Source organism: Rhincodon typus, chromosome 17 (assembly GCF_021869965.1).
Source record: "Rhincodon typus isolate 14 chromosome 17, sRhiTyp1.1, whole genome shotgun sequence".
Classification (NCBI taxonomy): Eukaryota; Metazoa; Chordata; class Chondrichthyes; order Orectolobiformes; family Rhincodontidae; genus Rhincodon; species Rhincodon typus.
In genome coordinates, this window is record NC_063348.1 from 31,106,759 (window position 1) to 31,133,207 (window position 26,449).

The 26,449-nt window shown below is 40.2% G+C and overlaps 1 protein-coding gene across 1 annotated transcript in view; it reads left to right on the forward strand.

Annotated features, from left to right (window-relative positions):
* Nucleotides 1-26,449, forward strand: part of LOC125485242 (ethanolamine kinase 1-like) — a 365,364-nt gene that overhangs the window by 64,946 nt on the left and 273,969 nt on the right. The window contains exon 2 of the mRNA XM_048607181.1: nt 15,868-16,127. Within this exon, the coding sequence (XP_048463138.1) occupies nt 15,868-16,127 (260 nt within the window). The remainder of the gene's footprint in view (nt 1-15,867; nt 16,128-26,449) is intronic.

The window sequence follows — 26,449 nt, forward strand, 5'->3', positions numbered from 1 at the left end:
CAATAAAAAATGGTCTGTTATTTTATTGCAATTTGGATGGTTACGGTTTGGTATAGAACAAGTATGAAGTTTGCCTAACTGGGGAAAATTCAACTGTGCTGGAAACTAAGGCACAATTGTCATGTTTATATCTCAGTTAATGCATACATTGTTTAATTTTGCATTTTATCTAACAATTCATCATTCACCATGTGTTCCTTTTCTACATTGTTTAAAAAGTCACACTGCTATTTTTCTACAAGATCATCTTCATAAATACTTAAGATACAATAGAATAAGCAACAATGAATATGAGTTTGATCCCTGTGGCTTTATAAGAGTTTTAATGCTTATCATTTGAGACAAATTTCCACAAGCTAAAGGACAAATTCTTTTTGTATAAAGGGAAGACATATAGAACACCTAATCACGTTTCATAGATATATATAATGAGTTTGTTTTAAAAACATGATGATTATTATGCCAGGAAACATGACAACCATTTGGGATATAACGCATTTCTGAAAACAGAAATAGGATGAAAGGTTAGTTCTTTAGTATTGGTTGAAGGAAAAAAGTTTTGCCAGGACATCCTGTACTACTTCATACAGTTCCATGGAATTTTAAACATTTATTTGCATCATAAGAGTAGTTTGCTTTTTATCTTCCAACATAAATAGTTTTACTCATGTAACAATGTCTGATGCTCCATTCTGTAAACATCCTAACATAATATAACAGCTAGGCACATTGAATCTGGAACAGTGTGTTCAAAGTCCAAGACCTCAAACCCAGCACCAAGCTTGTGGTCTACAGAGCAGCCATGATCCCCAACCTCCTGTATGCATCAGAAACATGGACCACATAGAATATTCACCTCAAATTTCTGGATAGCTATCGCCAATGCTGTCTTCACAAAATTCTGCAAATCCACTGGCACACCTTGAGTGTCCTCCCCTGGGCCAACATCCCCAGTATCGAGGCACTGGTCAAACATGATAAACTGCAGTGGGCAAGCGACATTGTCCTTATGCCCTAAACAAGACTCCGTAAACAAGTGTTCTAGTGTAATGGTAAGTGATCACTAGGAGGACAGAGGAAATGACACCCTGAAAAGTCTTTCTAAACAAATGCAATATTCCCAATGACACGTGGGAATTGCTTGCCCTAGAACACACAAACTGGAGAAGAAGCAACTCTGAAGGCACTAACCACTACAAGTGTCGCTGTAAGGAGCATGTGGAAGTCAAGTGCAAGCAGCAGAAAGAGCATGCACAATCAAGAGTGTCCAACCCACTTGCCTTATTAAGTGCCAGCTGTCCCACTGGAGGCTGAGTCTGCAGCTCCAACATTGAACTGTTTTGCCACAGCGGAACCCACACTCTGGAGTAGAAACAAATCATCTTCAAACCTGAGGGTCTGCCAAAGGAGAGGAACACATCAGATGAACTCCAACCTTTTGGCAGTGATCTTCTTCAGGTAATATCTAAGGACACGTTTTAGAGAATAGTGACAACTACTCTACAGTCCATAGTGTAAGAAGTTCTATTGTTTACTGAATTAAAAAAAGTGAAGGAAACCAGACATTGGGATTTAAGAAATAAAGCCCCCTAATTAAATAAATGTTGTGGATGCAACATTTGCTATTTTGTTGTATTGTCCAATCAAGGGTTCAAAGGCTGTGAGGCAAACCTCATTCTGTTTGCCATATGGCCCCTGGCTCATGCTTCCCTGCAAAAAGGAGGCTGTTGGCTGATTGGAAGTCCTAGGATCCATCCATTCTTTCTTACAGTGAACCCATTATTCAAGTAATGTGGAAGATGAATTTAGACAACTTTGTCATTGGTTCTGCTAGACTTCAGTAATCAATCTGGGATGTTGCAAGAAACAAGACTGGTTTGATAAGAATGATAAAAAATACCTCCCCACCCCGCCCCGCAGCTTCTGAAACCGAAACCACTCACAAGGCAAGTCTCAGAGCAGCTCCACAGTCTACAATAACCATGCTTCAAACCAATAAACATACTAAACACAAGTTTGTTTGCTTTCAGAGAATTACAGAACAATTGGTGGAATTCAAACAAAACCAGAGAAAGCTGAAGAAATTCTGCAGTGTGGCAGTATTTGTGGAAAAAGGAGCAGAGTTAATGTTTCAAGTCTCCAAAATGAACTCTGAAGAATGCTACAAGATCTGCTGAGTTTCTTCAGCATTCTGTGTTTCAGATTTCCAGCATCCGCAGTGTTTTGCTTCTATTACTAGGGGAATGCAAAGGCTGATAAGCTGCAACATCAAGCTGTGAGGCATGATTCAGCTTTTCATGACGTGCTGATGACTGTACAGGGCCCACCATTCACAAACATTGCCCCTGTTTCAACAAGTGATGGGTATGAACTAATCACTGAAGTAGTAGTGAAAAGATGGTGTGAGAATTTTTCTGAACTCCTCAACAAACTCTCCCATGCGGGCTCTTGTGGTTCAGCGGTAGTGTGACTACCTCTGAGCCAGGAGAACCAGATTGAACTCTCACCTGCTCTAGAGGTGGATACAACATTTCTGAACAGGTCAATTAGAAAATACAAAACAATTTCAGCAAAGTAGGAAAAGCCTTGAGAAAGGATGCCTGTCTTTTCTTCCTATGACCAAACAAAGAAGGGTCCATGGTCTAGATGACATTCCAGCAGTGATTTGAAAATGTACCAGTCTTGAGCTTGTTGACAAATTTACCAGCTTCTTCAAGAAGATGCGAGATCAGGAGAAACTTCTACTGAACCTCAAGGATACTAAAGATAATCAGGATTTGGAAGTGGATAGGATCCAAAAATGTATATAGCAACTACTGAGGAATAAGTCTTACAATTGCAGAAATGGTCCTTAAAAATAGCCGATTAAACCATCTGCTAGACAGCCTCATGGTTTAGGGACAATTATGGAATGTCCATTTTGGTATTTGTACAAAATGACTGCAAGAGAATCGATTAGCATATGCTGTTCATGTAATGGTTAGAATTTTTGATAGTGTGTCTTGAAATAGCCTATTTCACTTGCTCACCAACCAAAAATATCCCAAAAGTTTTGTTAAAACGTCACACCTACTTGTTTGTATCTATCGTGAGATGTCCAGTCACTTTACAGTAACCAGTAGCATAAAGTGATGATACATTGTGGCATCAATCTGTTAAAGAAAGCTATCAGAAACAAGCCTGCAATCATTATTAGGTTTCTTTAAGAGAAGCTCTTCAATCTATCTTTCCAGACTGCCCACCCAAAGCCACAGAGGCAGTAATCAGAGGGCACTCAGATGTTCATAACAAGGAAGTCCTCCTTGTATTCCGAATTCCTTCAAGATCGTGTCCTGAATTTATGGACATTGGTTCTCCCATCTCCATAATGGCTTTTTTAGAATTGGAAGTATCACGTGTTCAGTCTTCATCAGCAGATCCTTATTTTCAATTTGCTGGAAAATCTCTTGTACACTTTTTAGTCTCTATTCTTCAACTTGTCGATTTAAGTTGGATTTCACCCCAGTGATTGCGCTATAACATTTTTTTCATTTCTTCACTCATTCTATTTGGGGATTCCTTCTCAGTCTTAATGATCCTTGTCCCTGATACTGAAGATATTTCCTGGGCATATTCAAGAATAAAATCTTTTGCTTGAGCTTGCATCTTCCCAGCATCTTGACATCAACCTTGTGACTGTTCACCAAAGTTGTACTGTTTAAATCACATCATTTGGAAACACAAGATCATAATAAATATCATAGAATCCCTACAGTGGGGAAACAATCCCATTGGCTCAACAAGTCGACACCGCCCCTCCAAAGAGCATCCCACCCTGACACCTTCTCTGTAAGCCTGCATTTCACATGGCCAATCCACTTAACTTAAACATCCCCGGATATTATGGGCAATTTAGTATGGCCAAACTACCTAACCTGCACATTCTTGGATTGTGGGAGGAAGCCAGAGCACCCGGAGGAAACCCACACAGACACGGGGAGAATATGCAAACTCCACAGACACAGCCGCCGAGGGTCGAATCAAACCCAGGCTCCCTGGTACTGTGAGGCAGCATTGCTAATCACTGACCCACCGTGCCACCTCATTCAGTCCTTGCTGCTGTGTCTACTTGCTGTGCAAAAAGATCTGTGCTAAGAGGGTAATCCATTGATTGGAATTACTTTTTGGAATGCACTAAGGTCAACACAGCAGGCGATTTAAATGTTTCAGACATGTATGTGTTTCCACAGCTCTTGATTCCATTCTGACTTGCTAATATACATGCAGCTGTTAAGGAATTGTATTATGTTGGAACAGAGGGTCGGTTAGCTGAGTTGGCTGATGGCTGCTTTGTGATACAGACTGATGCGTGATGCCAAAAGCATGAGTTTTGTTCCTACACCGGCACAAGTTACCATGAAGGACTCTCCTTCTCAACTTCTTGCCATCTCCTGAAGCATGGTGACCCTCAAGTTAAGCCACCACCAGTCGTGTCTCTCTAATGATAGAGCAGTCCTATGGTCTGGTAAGACTGGTGAAATTTACTTTACATTAAAACATATCGTAATTGGCAACAACAGTAGATGTGATTCTGTAATGGTTAGGACATTTTAAAATCTGCTGAAAACTGAACGTTTTTAAGACGTTAAGTATATTGCATTTACGTTACTGTACAGGAAAGAGCCAATAAAAATTCTTAAGTGCGCATTCATTGATTTGAATGATAATTATAAAGGAATGAACGGTTATGCAGATATGGCAGAAACGTAGTGTTGAAGATTATCCGATCAGACATGATCTCATTGAATGGCAGAGCGGATTCAATGGGCTGAATGGCCTACTTCTGCTTCTACATCTTGTGGTCTTGTATTTAATAAGATACATAGCAAAGTATGCAATTGAGAAATATGAACATGTTTAAATATAAACTTTACATGCAAGAATTATTCACTGTTGGCTTTTTTTCAAATGTACCTCTAAAAACTTGCATTTATGATCACTTAAAATTTTATTAACAATAGTTTCAATAAATACACTAAAATTGCATGTCAAGTTAAGAGTTGGATATTATCTTCTCTCTCAGAAAATTGGAATTACATTTAGTTAACATGATGAGGTGAAAATGCATTTGTTCTATTGATTGTAAGGATCCTATACAGAAGCATAGAAATGTACAACACAGAAGGATGTCAGTTAACCATTATAACAAGAATCAAATCACAAAATAAATCCACAACTTCAAATTAAGTTATAATTTTGAGAGGTGATGATGCATCCCAGCTCCTGCAATGCTCACAGACTTTTTCCACAGCCTGCCACTTGGACATGTTGATTACCATCATGGCCAGGCCTGGAAGCAGACCCACAAGGAGGTCTTCCAACTGCATGCCTCTTTCTGCCAGTCGTATCCAAAAGTTAGGAGTGCCTTCCTCTACTATAAGTGTTTCGTCTAAGCTTCTCTTAGGTTATAAATACCTTGAGTCAAGTACTTCCATTACTTATTGCAAAGTATTTAGTACTGCAACTTCACATAAAGTAATTTCTTCTAACTCATTTTATCATTTGACAGCATATCTAAAATGGTGATCACTGAGCAGAGTCTGTTCCATATACGCCCCACCAAAACCTTTCCTCAATTTTAAAATCCATACTAAATCTCAGTTTATTTTACAGAGAAGGAGGTAATCTCATATCTCTAACGTCTTCTCTTTGCTATAGTTTGCCATTCTTAAGATGATCCTGATGAATCTATGCCATATAATTTCATTAATTATGTCTTTTCCTTCTTGTAATAAAATGACTTCCAAGTCTGCAAGATTCACCACATACAAATTTATTATTACCTTATTAATTTTGTAATGTTAATATTCAACACACAAACCAATATACCATTGCTTATTTTATTGCTTTTTCTACGTGGACATCTTTTATTCACAGCTGTTCCTCCATGGGTTTCTGAACAATCCATTGAACAAAATACATCGCTACACATTTCTCTACGTCTGTCATAAAGCTGCCTATTTTATCTTGCTTTTTAATTTGTTCATGGCACATGGAAATTGCTGGCATTTTCGCCAATGACTAACTGTCCTTGAGGCAGTCCACTTGGTGCAAGAGAACCCACATTACTGTCAGGACTTTGATTCAGAGACAGTGAAAGAACAGCGATATCGTTCCAAGTCAGGTCAGTGGATGCAATGCTCCCATACATCTGCTGCCCTTGTCTTTCTCGGTGGTAGAGGCCATGGGTTTGGAAGGTACTGTCGAAGGAGCCTTGATGAGACACTGCAGTGTATGTTGTAGATGGTATACTCTTCAGCCCCTGCATATTGATGATGAAATGAGTAAATATTGAAGTCATGGATGAGGTGCTGATCAAGAAGGCTGCTTTGACCTGGATTGTAGCAAGCTTCTTTAAAGTTTTTTGGAGCCGCACCCCATTGAGACAAGTGGAGAATATTCCATCATGCTCCTGATTATGTGCATTTCCTGACGATAGTCAGGATGTGGGGAGTCAAAGGGCGAGTAACTTGCCACAGAATTCCCTATCTTTGACCTTATAACATTGTATTAATTTGGCTGTCAAGTTTGTAGTCAATGAATGTTGACAGTAGGGGATTCAGCAATGGTAATGCCAATGAACATCAAGAGCAGATAGTTAGATTCTCTCTAGTTGGAGATGTCATTCTCTGACACTTGTATATGATTGTTTTGTCTTTGAAGGTATCAGTCGAAGCCCGAATAATGCTATATATGGGCATGAGCAACTTCACAGGAATTGTGAATGGTACCAAGAACTGTGATTCAACAGTGAACATCCCCATTATCTCTATCTGTCCCTTTTCTTACAATCCTGAAGATATCATTTTGTGTTATTGCAAAATTTTGATATAATATTCACCATATCCAAAAACAGATCATGTATATACATTTATCAATGCTCTTTCTAATGATGCGCAGCCTCGCAGTCACTCTGAGGTTCATCAGAGTGTCTGCACACACCAATCGTGTGCCGACGCACTGACTTCTGGTTTCGGAAGTTAGTGCTGCACACTGACCATTGATATATGCTCGCCAAAAAAAGAAAATTAGAAAGGGTATTGATTTTTATGTATAATATATTTGTAATATGTGCATTCAGCGATGCACACAAACCACAAGAGCAGAAATAGAGCAAGGGGATCACTTCTTCCAAGCAAACTAAACATTCAATCCTTCCAGGTCAACAGAATGCAAGTACATCAGAACAGTTTCACTAATTCATTTGCATCGATTGTCCACAAAAGACGGGACAAATCCAACCCAGCTGTTTGCTAAATAAAAAATATAAGAACTGCAGATGCTGGGAATCGGAAACAAAAACAGAAATTGCTGTGAAAGATCAGCAGGTCTAGCAGTATCTGTGGAGAGTAATCAGAGTTAACGTTCCAGGTCCAGTGACTCTTCCTCGGAAACTGTAAATGTTACAGTTTTAGGGATTTGCAATGTTACATCGATGCACTTAAAAATATCGTAAGTCCATATTAAGGCATGTTATGGGGTAACCATTATGTGGAGGTGCTGGTGTTGGACTGGGGTGGACAAGGTCAGAAGTCACACGAACCAGGTTATAGTCCAACAGGTTTATTTTAATTCACAAGCTTTCGGAGTGCTGTCGCCTGTTCCTGTCCTCCTGATGAGCATTTAAAAAAATCACCAGAATATGTACAAAGCTTTAATGATAAAATATATATTTATCATGCGACATATAATATATTTTACGTAGAGCGAGTAACTTGTTGATGTCAATTGTACTAGGGAGGTTATTTAATGCTTTGATTTTTTTTTCTAAAGGAGCAGATCTGTCACTAAATCCAAAACACATTGTTAATACACCCAGGGATGAATTCAGCCAGAATACTGTTTTGCACATTTTTTTGGTTTTCTAAGGCTCTTTCAATGACTAGCAGCAATTCATACCCAAAATATTTTGTGTGCTATATTAATAAAAAGGCATTTTGAAATTGAAAGTGGATGGTGGATGCAATGCATTCATAAGTTGAACCAGTTTGGGCAAACTAAACTTTGCTTTCTGGCTATTGATTTTTCCAGGTTTTCCTTCAAACTCTTTTCTAATTGCTTAGATCAGACTTCTTCTATGTATTAAATATTTTTTACTTCTGCAAAGACACCTTCCTTATTAATAGAGACTTTTACTCTTCGTGTTTTTTAGTGTGAATCAGTTAGAACGAGTTGTTCCAAGAATTATTCGCTGCATTGAATTACTGGCTAAATTTCTTCAGAGGAGAGTAGGACATAATTTTCTCCTTCAAAAGTCATTGCGAATGCTAAGTTATGAATTCAGATTTACAAACTATTTCTACTCCATTTGTTAGCACATCAACTGGAGAAGATGCAGCTTCTTTATTGCCATCATATGCCATAAATCATAAATCATGGCAACTAATGTGATAGTTTCAATCCTCTGATAAAGTAATTGTGGTCCCATTTTTAACTAGAGCTTTTTGAACAAGAGTACCTACAAACCTGATGTTGGGAGTATATATTTTCCTTTCCACTACACATGAGGAACTGGTATTCTCTAATAATGTAACATTTACAGTTGTTTATTAAACATAACTGTTTACAGAAGATAAAATCTTACAGACCCAGGCTCCAGTTCATGTGACCTGAGGACCTTTGTTTATTCATTCTCGGGATGTAGACTTTGCTACTTGTTAAATAATGGATACTTATTGTCCATCCTTAATTGCTCTTGAAAAGGTGGTATTGAGCTGCCCTCTTGAACTACTGGAGCCCATGTGGTGTAGGTACACCCACAGTGGTGTTAGGGAAGAAGTATCAGAATTTGTCCCAACAACAGTGAAGCAACAGCAACATATTTCTAAATCTGGATAGTGTGTACCTTGAAGGGGACCTTGAAGGAGGTAGTATTTCCATGTATCAGCCACCCTTGTCTTATAGGTGGTAGCTATTTCTGCAGTCCAAGCCTTCAGTATACAATTGCTGGAATGTTGTCAGGACCCATAGCCTTGGCAGTATCCTGTACCATTAGCTGTGTTTATTGATATCTCATAGAGTGAATTGATTGGCTTAATTCCTGGCATCTGTGATGTTGGCGACTTCAGGAGAGATGGATCATCCAGTTGACACTTCCAGCTAAAGATTGTTGTAAATACTTCCATCTTTTATTTTGTGACAATGTGTAACACCAGAGGAGTTAGCACCAAAATTAGTCCTGGGTTTAGAAAGTGTTGTTGAAGGAGCCGTAGTGTATTATTGTACTGCATCTTGTAGATGGTACACACTGCAGTGCCGAATGCCAGTGGTGCAAGACTAAATTTTGAAGGTGCCAATCAAATGGGCTCCTTTATCTTGGATGGAATTGATCTTCTTGAGTGTTTCTGGACCTGCCCTATTCCAGACAAGTGGGAGTATTCCATTACATTCCTGACTTGTAACTTGTAAATGATGGACAATCTTTGAGAAATAAGGTGGTGAATTATTAGCCACAGAGATCCCAACTACTGACCTGCTCTTGTAGTCATTGTATTTATATGGATGGTCCAGTATATTTTGTGGTCAGTGGTAACCCACAGAATGTTCACAGTTTGGGATTCAGCAATGGCACAGTTAGGGGTTAAAGTTAAGTGGCAATGGTTGGATCCTTTCTTTTCGGAGATGGTCGTTGCCTGGCATTTGTGTCACACAAATATCACTTGTCACTGATCAACTCAAGCCTGAATGAACTGTAGGGTTTATTGTATTTTAACACATTCCACTTCAGTATCTTAGAAGTCATAAATGGTGCTTAAATTGTGCAATTATCGGCAAACATCCGCAGCTTCTGACCGATGATGGAGCAAATTTCATCAATAAAGAATCTGCAGATGGTTTGGCCTTAAACATTACCCTGAGGAACTCCTGCAATCATATCCTGTGTTGAGACAATTAATCTCCATCAATCACAAATTTTGTGCTAGATATGACTCCAATAATGGTGAGTTTCCCCCGATTCTCATTGACTCCAGTTTTGTTGAGGTCCTTGATGCCACACTTGAACAAACACTGCCTTGATATCAAGTGTGGTCACTGTCAATTACTCTCTTGAGTTCAGCTCTTTTCTATTTGTTTGGACCAAGGCTTTAATTAGGTCAGGAGTAGAATGGACCTGGTGGAATGCAAACTTGGTCAGTGAGCAAGTTACTATTGCATAAATATCACTTGATAGCACTGTTAATGACACTGTCCATCACTTCGCTGATAATTGAGAATGGACGATAATTGACCCGGATTTTTCATGCTTCTTGTGGACAGTCTGGGTAGATGCCAGTGTTGTAGCTGTACTGGAACTGTTTGGCTCGGGGCATGGCTAATTTTGCAGCACAGACCTTTAGTGCAATTGCTGGAATGTTGTCAGAGCCCATAGCCTTTACAGTATCCTGTGCCTTTAGTTTTGTTTATTGATATTATATGGAGTGAATTGATTGACTAAAGGCTGGCATCTGTGATATTAGCAACTTCAGGAGGAGACTGAGATAGATCATCCACTCATCACTTGTGACTGAAGATAGTTAGAAATGCTTTAGCATTTTCTCTTACAATAATGTGTAACATAAGAGGGGATAGAACCTAAATTGGGAGAGCTGTCTCACAGGAGAATATTTCATCATACTTGTGTGTTGTAGGTGGTGGACAAGTTTTAGGAATCAGGAGATGAGGTACTCACTGTAGACTATTCAACCTTTGACCTGTTCTTGCAGTTGCAGTATTTGTCCCAATTCAGTTTTTGTCAAAGGTAGACCATCAGGACTCGACAATGGTAATGCCAATGAGTGTCAAGGAGAATTGGTTAGATACTCCCTTGTTGGAGACGGTCATTGCCTGGTCACTTGTGTGGCATGAATGTTGCATGGCCTCACACATTATCAGTCCATGCCTGTCTGTTTTACCAACTTTGCTGTATGTGAAGACAGCAAGAACCGTAGATGCTGAAGTCAGAGTCAATACAGTGTGGAGCTGGAGGAACACAGTAAGTCAGGCAGCATCAAAGGATTAGGAAACTTGAACTTTTGGGACTCTCCTGCTCCTCTGATCCTGCTCCATGCTGTATGCAAATACCAACTTCAATATCTGAGAAGTAGTGATTCATTTTTAACATTGTGCAATCATCTGGTATCATGTATATTTTTGAACTTATGATGGAGGGAAGGTCATTGGAGCAGGTGAAGACACTTATAGCAAGGACACTACCCTGAGAAACTCCTGTAGCAATGTCCTGGGTCTGAAATGATTGGCCTCTAGCAACAATGAGCTAAATGTATTCCTGTGGAGATCACCTCATAATTGCTGCCTTCAGTTGTCCCACTACCCCAAATTCCTGCCATTGGTCATCTGGACAACCTTTATTTACAGCCTAGCTCCTTGGCCAATTGGAAAAAGAATCATGTCTTAATTGCTCAACTGGACGATACATGATTATCAGTCAAACAACATTTTATTTGCATCACCAATTATTTTTGTGTAAAGTACAGAAGATTTCAAACAAAATCAGAAGTTTTTTTTTAAATGCATATGCTCTTTTTTTGTAATTGGCCAATCGCAGCGCTAAACAGGAGGTTACACTTTGATTCTTGGAGACTGCAGACTAATTCTAGATGCTTGGTCACTGCATGCTAGCGGCATCATAAAGATAGTTAGAAGCGTTCCTATCTTGTTTGTTTTGTTAGAAATAGCAACATTTTCTTGCTATGTTTATGGTTTCCATTGTGACCAGAAGAAATCTTTTTCCCTCCAGCTCTGCCCAATTTGGTAATCTGACCTGATGGTGGTGCATGCTACTGCAGTCTTGTGAAGGGATGACTTCTAAACTTAAAGTATGAAAAGGAACCAAAGAATCCACAGGAATGCCAATCAATCACAAAGGGCAGTAAATCTTGCTAACTTTTTCTAAAGTTGGACTTTTCACCAACAGTCGAGAGAGCCAGTGAATAGAACTCTGTCATGTATTAAGTGAATGGCAGAGTTTGATTTCTCTCAACAGGGAGGGGTATAAACTGGCAACATAATCATGGTACTCTGCTCACACTGTTCTGAAATACTCCCCATAACTGCAGTACTTGGCTCATGCATAAGAGCATCAGGAAGACTGGATCATAGATGAAATACACAAGGTTTCAGTTTCCATATCCTCATATTTTAACTCATGCCACATTTGCTAGCTACTCAACTGACATAGGATTCTCTATCAAGTCTGACTAATCTCTGTAAAAATAATGTTAAAACATGCACAAAGGGAACAACATAATTACTCTTTGGCTAACATTTTATTTGGTCTAATGCAGAACCATGATGGAAATTTTTGAAACAATACTTTGGTCAGATTTTAAGGCATGAATAAATTCTGTGTAACTGAATAAAATCATAACAAATAGGAACAGGAGTAGACCTTTTGGCTGCTCAAGCCTAGTGTTCCATTCAATAAGATCATGGCTGATATGATTACGGCCTTAACTCTACTTTCTTGCATGCCACAATAACCCTTGATTCCCTTGCAGACCAAAAAATCCCTGTTTAATTTGGCGTCAAGCATAGTAAATGACACAGCCTCCATACTCTCTGGGAAAGAGAACTTCAAAGATTAACAACCCTCAGAGAAGAAATTTCCTCTGATCTCTGAATTAAATGGGATCCCTTAATTTTAATCCATATTGCCTATTCTAGATTCCACCATACGGAAACATTCTCTTAGCATCTAGTTCGTTGTCATTCTAACATGCCTAAATTTCTATAATATCATCTCTCTTTCTTCTGCAATCCTCATAAGACTACGTCTTTAGTAAATCTTATGTGAACTCTTTAATGCAAGTGTATCTTTCCTTAAGGAGACCAGAACAGTACACAGTACTTTAGGTGTGGTCTCACTAATGACCTGTACAGTTGTAGCAAAATGTCTCTACTTTTCACTCAGTCACCTTGCAATAAAGGCCAACAACCTATTTGCTTCATTTATTACATGCTATAGTTTCATACTGACATCTTGTGATTTGTGTATAAGGACACTCGAATTCATGTGTATAGCAATATTCTGTAGTCTTTCTGCACAATATTCTGCTTTACTATTATTTCTGTCAAAATGTTCCACCTCACAGTTTCATACATTTATACTTCATCCATCAAATTTTTGCTCACTCCTTTAACCTATATCTATCACTTTGCTGATTCATTGTATTCTTCTCACAATTTGCTCTATTTTGTTTTGTATTATCTGAAAATTTGGATGCAATAATTTTCATCCCTTCATTAAATCATTAATAGAAATTGGAATTATTTGAGACCCTGGCATTGATCCCTGTGACATTCCCACTAATTATGGTTTGAAAACTTGAAAAAGACCCATTTATCCTGATTTTCTGTTTCCTGGTAGTTAATCCTGTTAAATAATACTTTACCTATGTAAGTATGTTTTTCTAATACCATGTATTGTTCTCTTGTGCAGTAACATTTTACATGGCATCTTATTAAATGCTTTTTGGAATTTCAAATGCACTACATCTAATGGCTCCCCTTTATCCATCCTGCTTAATACAACTTGAAAGATCACTGATAAATTTGTCAAACACAATTTTCCTTTCATATAGCTATATCCACTCTGCTTGATTGTGTTTTGATTTTCAAATTTACTTGTTGCTGCTTCATTGGTAATGGAATTCGCCATATTTTTGATGGCAGATGTTGGGTTAACTGGCTTAGTTTCCTGCTTTCTATCTCTCTTCTTTCTCGAACAGGAGCATGACATTTGAGGTTTACCAATTTTCTGAATTATTTCAAGAATGTAGGGATTTTTGGAATATTACAACTAATGCATCCCTTATCTCTGCAACTACTCACTTTAAGATCATAGGATCCAGGTCATCACATCCAGGGGAACTTGTCAGTATTCACTTTTTTCCAGGCATAGTAATTGGTTAACATAGTAAGTTACTTGTCCCTTTTTCCTCTTGAATTTAGGCTGCTGTTTGAATGCTTTTTGTATCTTCTGCTGTGAGAACAGATACAAGATACTTGAGTGATGTTATGGATATGGGAATAGGCAGGCTTAGTGATGGCTTAAGTATGAGATTGGAAGCTCATCTTAAGATCAGATGTAACTCAAGGTTGCCAATAGGTTGGCTTAATCTCACACTGTTGCCAGGAGAGGGATGGAGCCAGTAGCTGGGAAACAGAGTTTGGAGCATGCGCCAAAGTCAATGGTTTCAATCATTCCAAAGTTAAGTTGGAAGAAATTTCTGCTCATTGAGTAAAGGATGTCAAAAAATAATTTTGATAACATAGAGGACAGTAAAGGAATCAAGAAAGGTGAATGTGAGGTAAAGCTGGGTGTCGTCACTGTATATGTGAGAAGGAGCAGCGTGCCTTTGGGAGATGTCACCAAAGGACAGCAGGTGGAAAGAAATAAGAAGGGTCAAGGTAAAAGTTTGGGATACAGCAGATCTAATAGTAAGTGAGTAGGAAGAGAACCAATGCAATGTTGTTTTTGTGGCCATGATTAGATAGGTTAGAATAGAACCAGGTAATAACACAATCCCAGGCATCTTCTCAGCATTGAAGATGGGTGGTGTTGTCAACCAAGATACAGGCTCCAGGCTAGTCAGCAAGGGCACTGAGGGCTGGTGTCACATTGGTACTGTGACAGGAGTAGAGGCATGATTAGAGGCATTTAAAATGGAGTTTCAGGAAAGATGCAAACCAAATTTTGGAGACAAGAACATGTCCAAAGACTTTGATGAGCAGAGACGGGGGAGGGGTGGAGAAATGGGCTGGTGATTGTAGATGGTACCATAGTTATGAATTGAAGTAAAATGTGATGACAGCAGATTTGAAGTACATGGGTGAGAGCTGAGCAGAAAGGATCATTTATACTGTCAGCTAAATTAGAGGGCCAGGAAGCAAAGTTAGACACTCGGCAGTTTAATCAGTTGTGGGAGCAGGAGTTGAATCTGATGGACAAGATGAGCTTGGAGAGGACATGAATGGAAATAGAAGAGAACCTAGATAAAGATGCAAATTTAAGGTTAAGTTGAGGCATTAAAAGAAGCTTGGTCGAGTGGGTTAATGGAAGGGAGGGACACAGCAGAGACAGCTGATGATATTATCTCAGTCTTAACGTCAAAAAAGTCCATGAGCACCTCACACTTGTTGGAGGTGAGCATGGAGGGGATAGGGGGAAAAAAGTTTGTACGCAAGTTTTGTGGCAGTGAAAAGAAGCCTGGGGTTGTCTTTGCATTCCATGATCATCCTATAATAATGACTCATTTTATCAGAGGAGAGCAGGACACAATTATGTTTCAAGAGTTCCAGCTAGACCTGTCAGTTGTTGCTCAAAACGGTTGTCCACAAAATTCTTCCCGGTCTTCTTCCCTTGGATATAAGGAAGTGGAAATGAGGGCTGTACAAGGGGGAATGGCCATCATAAGAAATACAGTGGTTTTATTGTGTTCTACCCCATCAAAGGTGGAAGTAAGAGTGCTGTTGAGTAAATCAAAAGGTGTAGAAATGTTATGGTGTTTTTTTTAATATTCTTTTGTGGAGCTTGTGCTGGCCAGCATTTATTGCTCATTGCTAGTTGCTATTGAGAAGATGGTGGTGAGCTTAATGGAGTGCCAAATTTTGGACTGTTGAGATTTTGGCAGTTCAGCTGTCAGTGATGGTACGTAGCAGGGGAAGTGGTGAATGGTTAATGCACACGATTAGAAATGGCCTTATCCCTCCTAGATTGGTGCCTGGTTGACCTCAAGACTTTTATTTTTATTCAAAATATGAAGTCGGCCGACTAGAGAAAGATCTCAATGAGAAAAAAAAACTGATTTCTTTGACTTCTGTTCCCAGACTTTCACTGATGGAATCACAAACAAGCTTCTTGGTTGCCATGTGGATGAAACCATGGAAGATGTCATTCTTGTAAGGATTTATGGCAATATGACAGAACTTTTTGTGGACCGCAACAATGAAGTTAAAAGTTTTCAGGCTCTTCGTGCTCAGCGCTGTGCTCCGGATCTTTACTGTACTTTTCAGAATGGAATGTGCTATGAATTCATCAGAGGTACTGTTTTAAACATGTGGCTGCTCAGGGAACCTTCAATTTTCAGGTAACAATAATGATATTCTCATTCTCCTTTCTGCAAATAATAATAGTATTTTCTAAAGACTTCGTATAATCATGGACTCTCTCAAATGCAGAAGTTAATGTGGCATTATCTAAACTGAACTTTTAAATGGCTTTATTTGAGTTGCCAGGGATAGACACTTTAATGTGAATACAGTCAAGGGCGGAGCAAGTGGATCTCCTGGATGAGATTGACTTGGAGAGGCTTTGTGGAATTGAGCAAGCAAGTGAGAGAGCCAGAGTTCAAGGGGAGGAGGAAGCTCAGGAGATCCTTGACATTCTGGGCAAGGGGGAAGAGCAAATTCCAAAGAGGCAGCTAATTTGATAGTCTTTCCAAAACAGGCCATTTGATCATTGCAAATAATTTAGTTCCAATCACATTTACCCTCGCCAGTCTTAAGTCTTTTTAATCTCTTCACTTCATCAATCTCTTCACTTCATCTATTTCTTCAATCTAAAATTAAATCTTCCTGCTAATAAATTATACAGTCTCACATTTATAGGTATGAGGAGGTTTCTCCCGCTTTGTATTCTAAATCGCATGTTTAATTTTGTGCAAAAGCTCTTAGTTTTTGACTTCAATAAATTGAAAGTTTTATCAACTGTGTCCCATTCCTTCAAAATTTAACTTATTACATTCAGAAACTAATGGTGGAAAAGGTACTGTACAGTCTGTAAGTATGTACAGTACATAATTACTGTTGATCACAAAGTATGTGTGCTACAAAAGGTTTTTTGTACCTTATTTAATCAACAATATTTAGTATTTGTCATTAACTCTCTGCAAGTTCTGATATTTTATGTGTCGCTTGGAATCATATGCATGATGTAAAAACCCATCATTTTTTATAACATAGCCAAAACCTTATTGCATAATTTTATGAATTCCCCTCTGTCAGATTATATTTACCTTTTCAAAGGCATGAAAATATTCTGTGGCTCTGCTCCAAGAAACATAATATCGCTCTGTTGTAGTAAGATATAAACATTAGAGAGTATAATGGAGTATTTTCTAATGCTTCCATGGGTATTATTTCAAAATATTCTTTGTTTCATTGCTTAGGCTTAGAGTTTGAAATTCCTTTTCAAATTTCAAGAATGAATGACAATGTATTCTTAAAATAATAAGTTTCTATAATACATTCACCCTATTTCAAGGTAAAACAGAAATATCGGCTTTAGTCACTGGGTGGGGCAGTTTGGTTGATCAGTAAATATTTTTGCTGACCTGGGTTTAAGATTGCATTTTTTAGCAAGCTAACTCTCTGGGGAGAGAAAAGAGAAATTATTCATTTTTTTGCCCAGCATGCCAAAAGGAGTATTTATTGTACTCTTGCTTTAGAGCGTTGATTCTGCAGTTGTTCCAGAGCATTGCACATTGGAAACTATGATCTGATGTTGGGTCACTTTATGAGTGTATACCAGAATTTCTACTGAATTGGATTCTTTTGGTTTACCACCGAAAATGGAATAAAATTTATGATAAACAAAAATATGGTGTTTTGAAAACTGCAAATTTTCATCCGTGTGGTAAATGGCACTCTATCTTTTACACATATGTTTGGCAATAAATGATCAAACCACTGCGCAGATTGCCACATCTTGCTACAGTTTTGCATGGGAGCAGTTGCCAACAAAGGTCTTCGTGCCAACTTTCCACAAATCCTGAATCGCAGACTTATGAAATCAAGTTAAAATGCAGTAGTCTGAAATACAGGGCGGAATCTCGTCAGGCGTCAGGGCTGTCATCAGTTAGCTGCAGACGGAAGATCTCCACTGTCTCTTCCAGAGAAGGCCTTCTGCATGACATGCCAATCAGGCAGTGGCAAAGCCACAAATGGGAATAAAGACTCCTGAGGCAGATGCTGCTGGCAACCGTTTCACTGAGCAGTGCATGGCTGCTGTTGGAACAGCATCTGATGCCTCCCAGGGATGCAGAGGTAGCAGGGCAAAGGTAAGTTATGGGGGATAGGGTTCGCAGGTTGGGTGTCACAAGGAGATGAGTATGGGGGAATTAGAGTCCAGGGAAGATGTGTGGAGGGGCTAGATGCTAGCGGCCACCCCTTTTCCCTGACATCCAGCCCTGGGATCAGGCCCCAATTGACTATGGTCAAAGGCTTCCCCCTCCACCCCAGGCCGAGCAGCAATCAGGAATGCTACATGGCAACAGTCCCATCCTCTGATGGGTAATGCTAGCAGTGGCAAGCTTATGTGGTCCTTAATTGTCTCCATTGGTTGCAGAGTAGGAAGGTCGATAATTGGGCCTTCCTGTCCAGACCCTAAATCTGCTGTTGCTTGTGTGTACACCACCTTGCCTAGTAATCACGTGTTCTTCCCACCCCCAAGCTTGCTGCCTTTGGGAACAGAAGGCACTGCTTGCTGTCACAAAATGATTTGGATTTTCAATGAATCTTGAACACACTAGGAAAATGCCGATTTAAATTCAAAATTAAAATTCCTTGCCTTCACATTACTATTTTTCTCCACCTTTATGTGAAGTCAGAGCCAAGATCCTGTTGGTTGAATTGATTTCCTATTAGTGCCTCTGGGTCTTTCCTGTAAGCAAGTGACCAATGAGCATGCACCTGCATTGCTGACAATGTTCACATTTCTCAAACTGCTAATAAGCCACTTAGTAAATGGAAAAGACAAGAAGGAAGTAAATCCAGCTGTGTTTAGGAGAGCAACTCATAGCATTTTGTCAACAGCTGAACAAAATGTTGGCAAACCTAAGTTGTCAGATCCCTGAACACAGGTTGTTTCTTTTCTGTCTCTACTTTGTTATTTTCCTATCAGTAACTGAAGCCAAGACTTTTGAGCATTTGCTACATGGAGAGCCATCGTGAACAATTCAATGAGAATCCATCATAGTCATTTTGTCGTTCCAAAAAGAGACAGATTTATTGAATTCTGCTTCAAATCTTACCACACCAGGGCTTGAATTTATAATCTCTGCATTTCTAGTCCAATACTTCCTAGACTACTGAACACATGTTGGAATTAATGTATGCTGACGTGTCGCATTTCAGAATGAATTGAATTGACACTGGTTTAAATGAAATTGGATGCTACTGGATCCAAAAGTCTATCCAAGGGGTAAATTGAAACACGACATGATGTGTGTTTCTCAGTAAATATCAAACTTTACTTCCTGTGACAGTGTGTCTCATGGATATCTGGTTGAACATCACATCTAGGTTTCATTCTGAACAGCAATATCACTGGATTGGTACAAAGGATCTTAGCACCATGTTTTTTTTTCTCTCTTGATTGCTAGGACCTAGGATACACTATGCCCTCCATCTCTTGTGCATTGCATGATACTGTTACCTGTATACCATTTCAGTCAGTGTTTGAGAGGTTAGGCTGGAGTCTTGCCACTTGCTGATTTTCTAAGAAGTTGCTGAAATGACCCCAGCAAAGCAATGCATCTTTGAAGTGGGCACTTGGTAATAACTGAATTCTCATTTACACCTCTATTCATCTGACGCTATCGTGCTCAATGAGTCACCCAGAGAAAAATCCTCATTACCAATATCAGGATCCTTGATGTGCAAATATCTAAACAAAAAAAAACAAAAAAAAACAGATGCCAGAAATCAGAAACAAAAACAGAAATTGCTAGGGAAACTCACCAAATCTGGTAGCATCTGAGGAGAGAAAACGGAGTTAATGTTTTGTGTTTGGTGACCCATCTTCAGAGCACACTCATCTCTTGATTTTCAGCATTTGCAATTCTTTCAGTTTTTCTTTATGACATAATCATCATTGTCACCATCATCACTGACAAATATATTCAGTGGATAATTGTCTCCTCTCTTCATCTACGTCCTCATCTCATGCTAGCCCAGGGACTGAAGAAGAAATGATAAAGGATTGGCTTTGCAGTAAGCAGTTAGGTAACAAGGTAGATTCACCAGACTCGAAATGTTAACTCTGTTTTCTCCCCACAGATTTTGCCAGACCTGTTGAGTTTCTCCTGCAATTTCTGTTTTTGTTTAAGATATGATGTGGAAGTGTCGGTGTTGGACTGGGATGGACAAGGTCAGAAGTCACATGGCACCACATTATAGTCCAACAGGTTTATTTGAAATCACAAGCATTCATAGTGCTGCCCTTTCACCTGACAAAGGGGCAGCACTTATAAAGCTTGTGATTTCAAATAACCCTATTGGACTATGAGACAACAAGGTGCAGGGCTGGATGAACACAGCAGGCCAAGCAGCATCATAGGAGCAGAGAGGCTGATGTTTCGGGCCTAGACCCTTCATCAGAAAAGGGGGAGGGGAAGGGGGTTTTGAAATAAATAGGGAGAGAGTGGGAGGCGGATAGAAGAGGGATAGAGGAGAGGATAGGTGGAGAGGAAACAAACAGGTCGAAGAGGCGGGGATGGAGCCAGGAAAGGTGAGTGTAGGTAGGGAGTTAGGAAGGGGATAAGTCAGTCCAGGGAGGACGGACAGGTCAAGGAGGTGGGATGAGGTTGGTCGGTAGGAGATGGAGGTGCGGCTTGAGGTGGGAGGAGGGGATAGGTGGGAGGAAGAACAGGTTAGGGAGGCAGGGACGAGCTGGACTGGTTTTGGGATGCGGTGGGGGGAGGGGAGATTTTGAAACTTGTGAAATCCACATTGATACCATTGGGCTGCAGGGTTCCCAAGCGGAATATGAGTTGCTGTTCCTGCAACCTTCGGGTGGCATCGTTGTGGCACTGCAGGAGGCCCAGGATGGACATGTCGTCTGAGGAATGGGAGGGGGAGTTGAAATGGTTCGCGACTGGGAGGTACAGTTGTTTGTTGCGAACCGAACGTAGGTGTTCTGCAAAGCGGTCCCCGAGTCTCCGCTTGGTTTCCCCGATGTAGAGGAAGCCACACCGGGTACAGCGGATGCAGTATACCACATTGGCAGATGTGCAGGTGAACATCTGCTTGATGTGGAAAGTCTTCTTGGGGCCTGGGATGGGGGTGAGGGAGGAGGTATGGGGGCAGGTGTAGCACTTCCTGCGGTTGCAGGGAAAAGTGCCGGGTGTGGTGGAGCTGGAGGGGAGTGTGGAGCGGACAAGGGAGTCACGGAGAGAGTTGTCCCTCCGGAAAGCAGATAAGGGTGGGGAGGGAAAGATGTCTTTGGTGGTGGGGTCGGATTGCAGATGGCGGAAGTGTCGGAGGATGATGCGTTGGATCCGGAGGTTGGTGGGGTGGTACGTGAGGACGAGGGGGATTCTTTTTTGGTTTTTATTGCGTGGACGGGGTGTGAGGGATGAGGTGCGGGAGATGTGGGAGACACGGTTGAGGGCGTTCTCGACCACCGAGGAGGGGAAGTTACGGTCCTTGAAAAACGAGGACAGCTGAGATGTACGGGAGTGGAATGCCTCATCCTGGGAGCAGATGCGGTGGAGGCGAAGGAATTGGGAATAGGGGATAGCATTTTTGCAGGAAGGTGGGTGGGAGGAGGAGTATTCTAGGTAGCTGTGGGAGTCGGTGGGCTTGAAATGAATATCGGTTTCTAGGTGGTTGCCCGATATGGAGACAGAGAGGTCCAGGAAGGGGAGAGAGGTGTTAGAGATGGTCCAGGTAAACTTAAGGTTGGGGTGGAAGGACTATAACCTGGTGCTGTGTGACTTCTGACTTTGTTTAAGATAGAGATAGCTCTGCAGTTCTTTCACAGCTCGATTCTCCAAAGGACCATACTGAATTCAGGCACCCTTGTACACCAATAATCTGCAGCAGGAACTGGCATGCAGGATTCATTGTCACTGTGCCTAAGAACTCAACAGTGTGCTTTTTAAGATCTGTAAGCTCTTGGTGCTTGCTTCTCTGGAACATTGAGTACAAATACTGGAAAAATATAAATTGTGTTTGATGAAGGAAGCATGCAAAGTACATTTCCAAGAAGGCAACAAACAACTGGATTAATAAGGGCAACTAGTGTGAGAAGCACCATATAACTTGAGATGTTACATTCAAATATCCCTTTTGTGAATGTGCAACTTTGAAAGTGAATTTAAAGATGGTGAGTGTTTTATTTGAAAATAAACCAGCTGGTAGAGTTGTGCCGCAGAGTCTTTTTCAATTTGTTGCATTTTGCCTCATTCAACACAAGCCCCTCATCTGGGTGCAAACATAGTTTAACATGTAGTATGATTAAGTATGGCAATACAACGATTGCCGAACAATTTTACAGCTGGAGTGAGCTCTATTCCATCTCTGTTGTTTCTCAGCTCAGTGATTGGCTCCTTCAGTAGCCAACTGGACTCCCACCTTATATGTAAGTTTTTATTTGACTTGCTCCTAATGTACAGTATGAAGTGACAGCGTGTTAGCCATGTACCATCTCCTTCAGGAATGATAGGGCTAAAACCTCTTGCTGCTTTTAGAATGAGCCCTTTGTGAATCATTCTAACAGAGATCCCACACCATAAATTCACCTGCAGATCGGCAAAAATCTTGGAGAAACACTTTAAAACCTACTGTTTTTGCAGGACTTTTAATGTTAATCTTCCACTGACATTAAAAGAGGAGGTCAGGACATGCCCAATGGAAATTTTAAGGTGACTAACTTGTAATTGTTGTGACTTGCAAATAAAGATTTAGGAATAATTCAAGACTACTTATTTCTTTGGGTGAACAAATATTCAATATATACTTAATCAAACAGAAGAATGAAAAGTAGCTTCAGGCTCTGTTCTGAGGTTACTGCTTCTTCAGGACATTATTAAGATAACGAGTATCCACTCCTGGCTCATTAGCAAACACCTGAAGAAGCAGCATAACAAGATAAAATCTTTTGTTCTCCTTGTTTCATGTGGTTAATTTCAAGTCTTGTGGATTAAAGATAGCTTTACCTAGGCAAGGAAGGAGGCATTGGAAAATGAGGACCTTCCTGCAACTGGAAGCAAAGGTGGATAGTAAAAGTATGGAATGTGGAAATATCTATAAAACTGAAAGGGACCATTGGAATTCAGTCTCAACATGGGAATCAATACAGGTACCTATTAACTTCAGCTCACTGTGAGAAGGCTCCTTGTGATCAGTACCAAGCAGCATCTGAGGGTTTTATCCTTGGGCACCGATTGCACGTACCCCACATTGACATCTGACACTTGCCGTTGCCCTCAACTGTCATGGCACCTCTCTGATACACTTGTAAGCTGCTTAGGAAGCACAGACTTGCATTGTATGGTGCACCATCAACTAGCATTGGAGGTCTACTTGTGGAACACATTGTATGCACCCAGCTCAGGAATTAGACCAAGCTGCATCTCGGGACTGCTCATTTGCTCTCTATGTGTTTGCTAACTTAGTGCCACCTGTATGCTCACAGTATTCATGTCTCATCTTGCTATATCATGCTTGTTACAGCATTGGCACTTCAGTCAGAGCAAAAGGCTGTCAGTGCTGTCATATAGACGAGCTCTTTTTCGCAGACTCACAGACAGACTGCTTGTCAATAGGAATCTTTCTGGTGAGGGGGAGCAGCTTGATGTACAGCACACTGTGACATCAGTTTGACATGTACGGTGTGTATTAGCTGATTACATGGCAAACATGCTGTACATGTGTTCAGCCAAGTGGCCATGACAGAAACTGGGTGGGGGCTAGACCCCAGTCCTGTCAAGGGTGTGTCTACTGCCAGTCAGGAGATGCACAGCCTGTAAACAGTTCAGGGGTGTGGGCACAGTCAGTTTTTAACTTGGGACACTCACCCTCAGGGCAATTGTCCACCTACAGTGACAATGAGTGGGGTCAAGAAAGCAGAGACATTTATGAAAATGGGAACAAGGACAGTGACAGCGGGGAGTTCAAGGTGCATGGGAGTATGTGGAGTGGTATGAAGTGGGTAGGCTACAGGAGGGGGAGATGTGGCCTTCACAGGAGGAGCTTAGAGCATCAGGGTAGGCATCATTAATGTCAGGATTCAGGGAATCGAGACAATAATAGGAGGCAAAGTTCAATGTGGTGCATCTTCACTTGCGGGATCTGGTAAATCTGAACAATTGTGATAGATGCTGGGGGACTGAGGAAACAGGGGCAGTTGTGAGCTGCAGGAAGCTCTTCTTGTGGATGACAGAACTTTGTTGCAATAGGCCCCACAAGGCAGACAGGACTTTACTGACACCCAATTCTAGTAAATGCCAGCTGGATACAGAAGAACATCATTAACTCTCCAGGTCAAAACGCCAGTATATGGTCTGCATTGTGACGGTGAATTGTATTCACTTCCTTTGTGTTCCCTTTTGCTGGCTGTGAATAAAGTTTGTATTTGAAATTGTTCAAATGCTTGCCTGTATATGATATTCCCCTCCTGAACAATGACAAGATGTGGGTGACCACTAGACATTGGAAAAAGAGGAGCAGGGACTCAAGAGCATTTGCAGATGCATGTTACAAAGGACAGGTTAAAAAAAAAAGCCTGGTGGTTAAATAGCAAGAAGATAGGGTTGAACTTGCAAGGGAGTGTCAGCCATACCCATACCATGGGTAACGTGGCTTTGTGGCTGCCATTATGCAGTAGTGAGGGGCAATGACGGAGTGCCAATACATGTCTGCCTGCACAGCCTTTCAAAAGTGTTGCAGGTGCAAGGAATGCTGGTGTTTCAGTGACATTGGTTGGATTGGTGAGCTTTTCTAGGAATGATATGTAGCAAGATGGAGCTAGAGTCAAATGTAAAGGGTGCATTTGAAGTTGGGTAAGTACATAAAGAAATACATTTGGTAAGATATGGTGAGAAATCCCACTGGACCTCATGTCAAGAATCCCTTCAAAAAAGCTCTATATGACTTGCATTTAAATTCAGCCCATATATCTTTACCAATTAAATCATATGCTTCACAATAAAGCAATTATTTTGCTATTTACTTAAGACACCTGGTTGATTTTTTAAAAAAATTCTAATCCTAATATAGATATTAGGTAAAGCACTTAAAATTATGGTGAACTGTGGAAAGGTAGGACTAGAGATAGATGGTGCAGAGCCAACGGCTGTCATGATATGGTATCTCACTGCTTTAAGAATCAATAGATACCAGAACAAAGCAGAAACTGAAGGAGATAAGGAGTTACTGAGGCCCAGGGAAAAAAATGACTAAGGTTGTATAAGGTTGCGAGAAAATTACCTGGAATTTACAGTGCAGAAACAAACAATTCCGACAAATGTGTCTGCGCCAGTTTATATGGTCCACAAAAGAAATAGGGCAGTATGTAAGAAGGCATGCTTGGACCCTAAGAATATAAGAGGAAAGTTCATAGTGAGTGAAGATGATGTCGTAAATGCTATAGCTGCATCTGAGTAATGTAGCCTTAATAAGTCTGACATTCATCATACAAATCAGACTGTTGAGCAAACTGCAACAAAATCATTGTAAGTTAATAAATTTTTGTTGATAAATTTTAAGGGTTTTTTGTGTCTGAGTAGAGTTCACAATGCAATAGGAATGTTCGCCTGCTCAGACTGTAAATCATTTTGCAGCGATCCTGCAATTGATATGAATTCAGGGAGAGAGAAGATGTAACTTTTCTAACTAAAACAAAATCATGCGTATTTCTTTTTAATAACCAATTTTTAGTGCAGGTATTAATGCTGGTTCAAACATCAACTGTTATTTACTTTGCAGTACAATAATGTTACTAATGTTCTTAGAAGGTTAAATGGACATTTGGTTAATATTTGTTTCCTGTAAATCAACAATGATTATTAATGTGTTTCCTTTAAACCTTACTAACCCTAAAAGCTCTGAAAATGAAAGGACTGGGGTTATGAGTGTTCTTACATTTCTGAGTGATTCACTCAAACCATACATTCTTGCAATGAGACAGAACAGAACACTTTTAATGTATTTAGTTCAATAAAAAGTTATTGCTGTAAAAGGGGTCTTGAAAAGTTTACTTTGAAAGAAGGGCTAGAGGTCACAAGTGTTCTTGGTCGTTATCCTTCATCCACTCATACTACTATATAGTGTGCGTATGCTCTCAGAATTCAAGACTCCTCCTAGTATTCTGCCTTTGAGGTGAGGAAATAAAAAATCTTTTTTTGTCAGATTTGTGCAGAGTAACATAGCAGGATTCCTCAGTACAAATCCTGCTTCTTTCCCTCTTGGCCACTCCACTCTCTCCCCCATATTTCCCAATCCTCCTCCCTTAAAGGTGTTGATTAGTTATGAGGGCTAAATCTATGCTCTAAACTTCTAACAGGGAGCAGGGATAAGCCATATGTAAAAGACTTTTTAAAACTGTTTTCTATTGAAGGTTCTTTTCCATTAAAATGAATGGATAGGAAGTCATGGAGTATGTGCCTGTGATTTTACAACAGTTAGT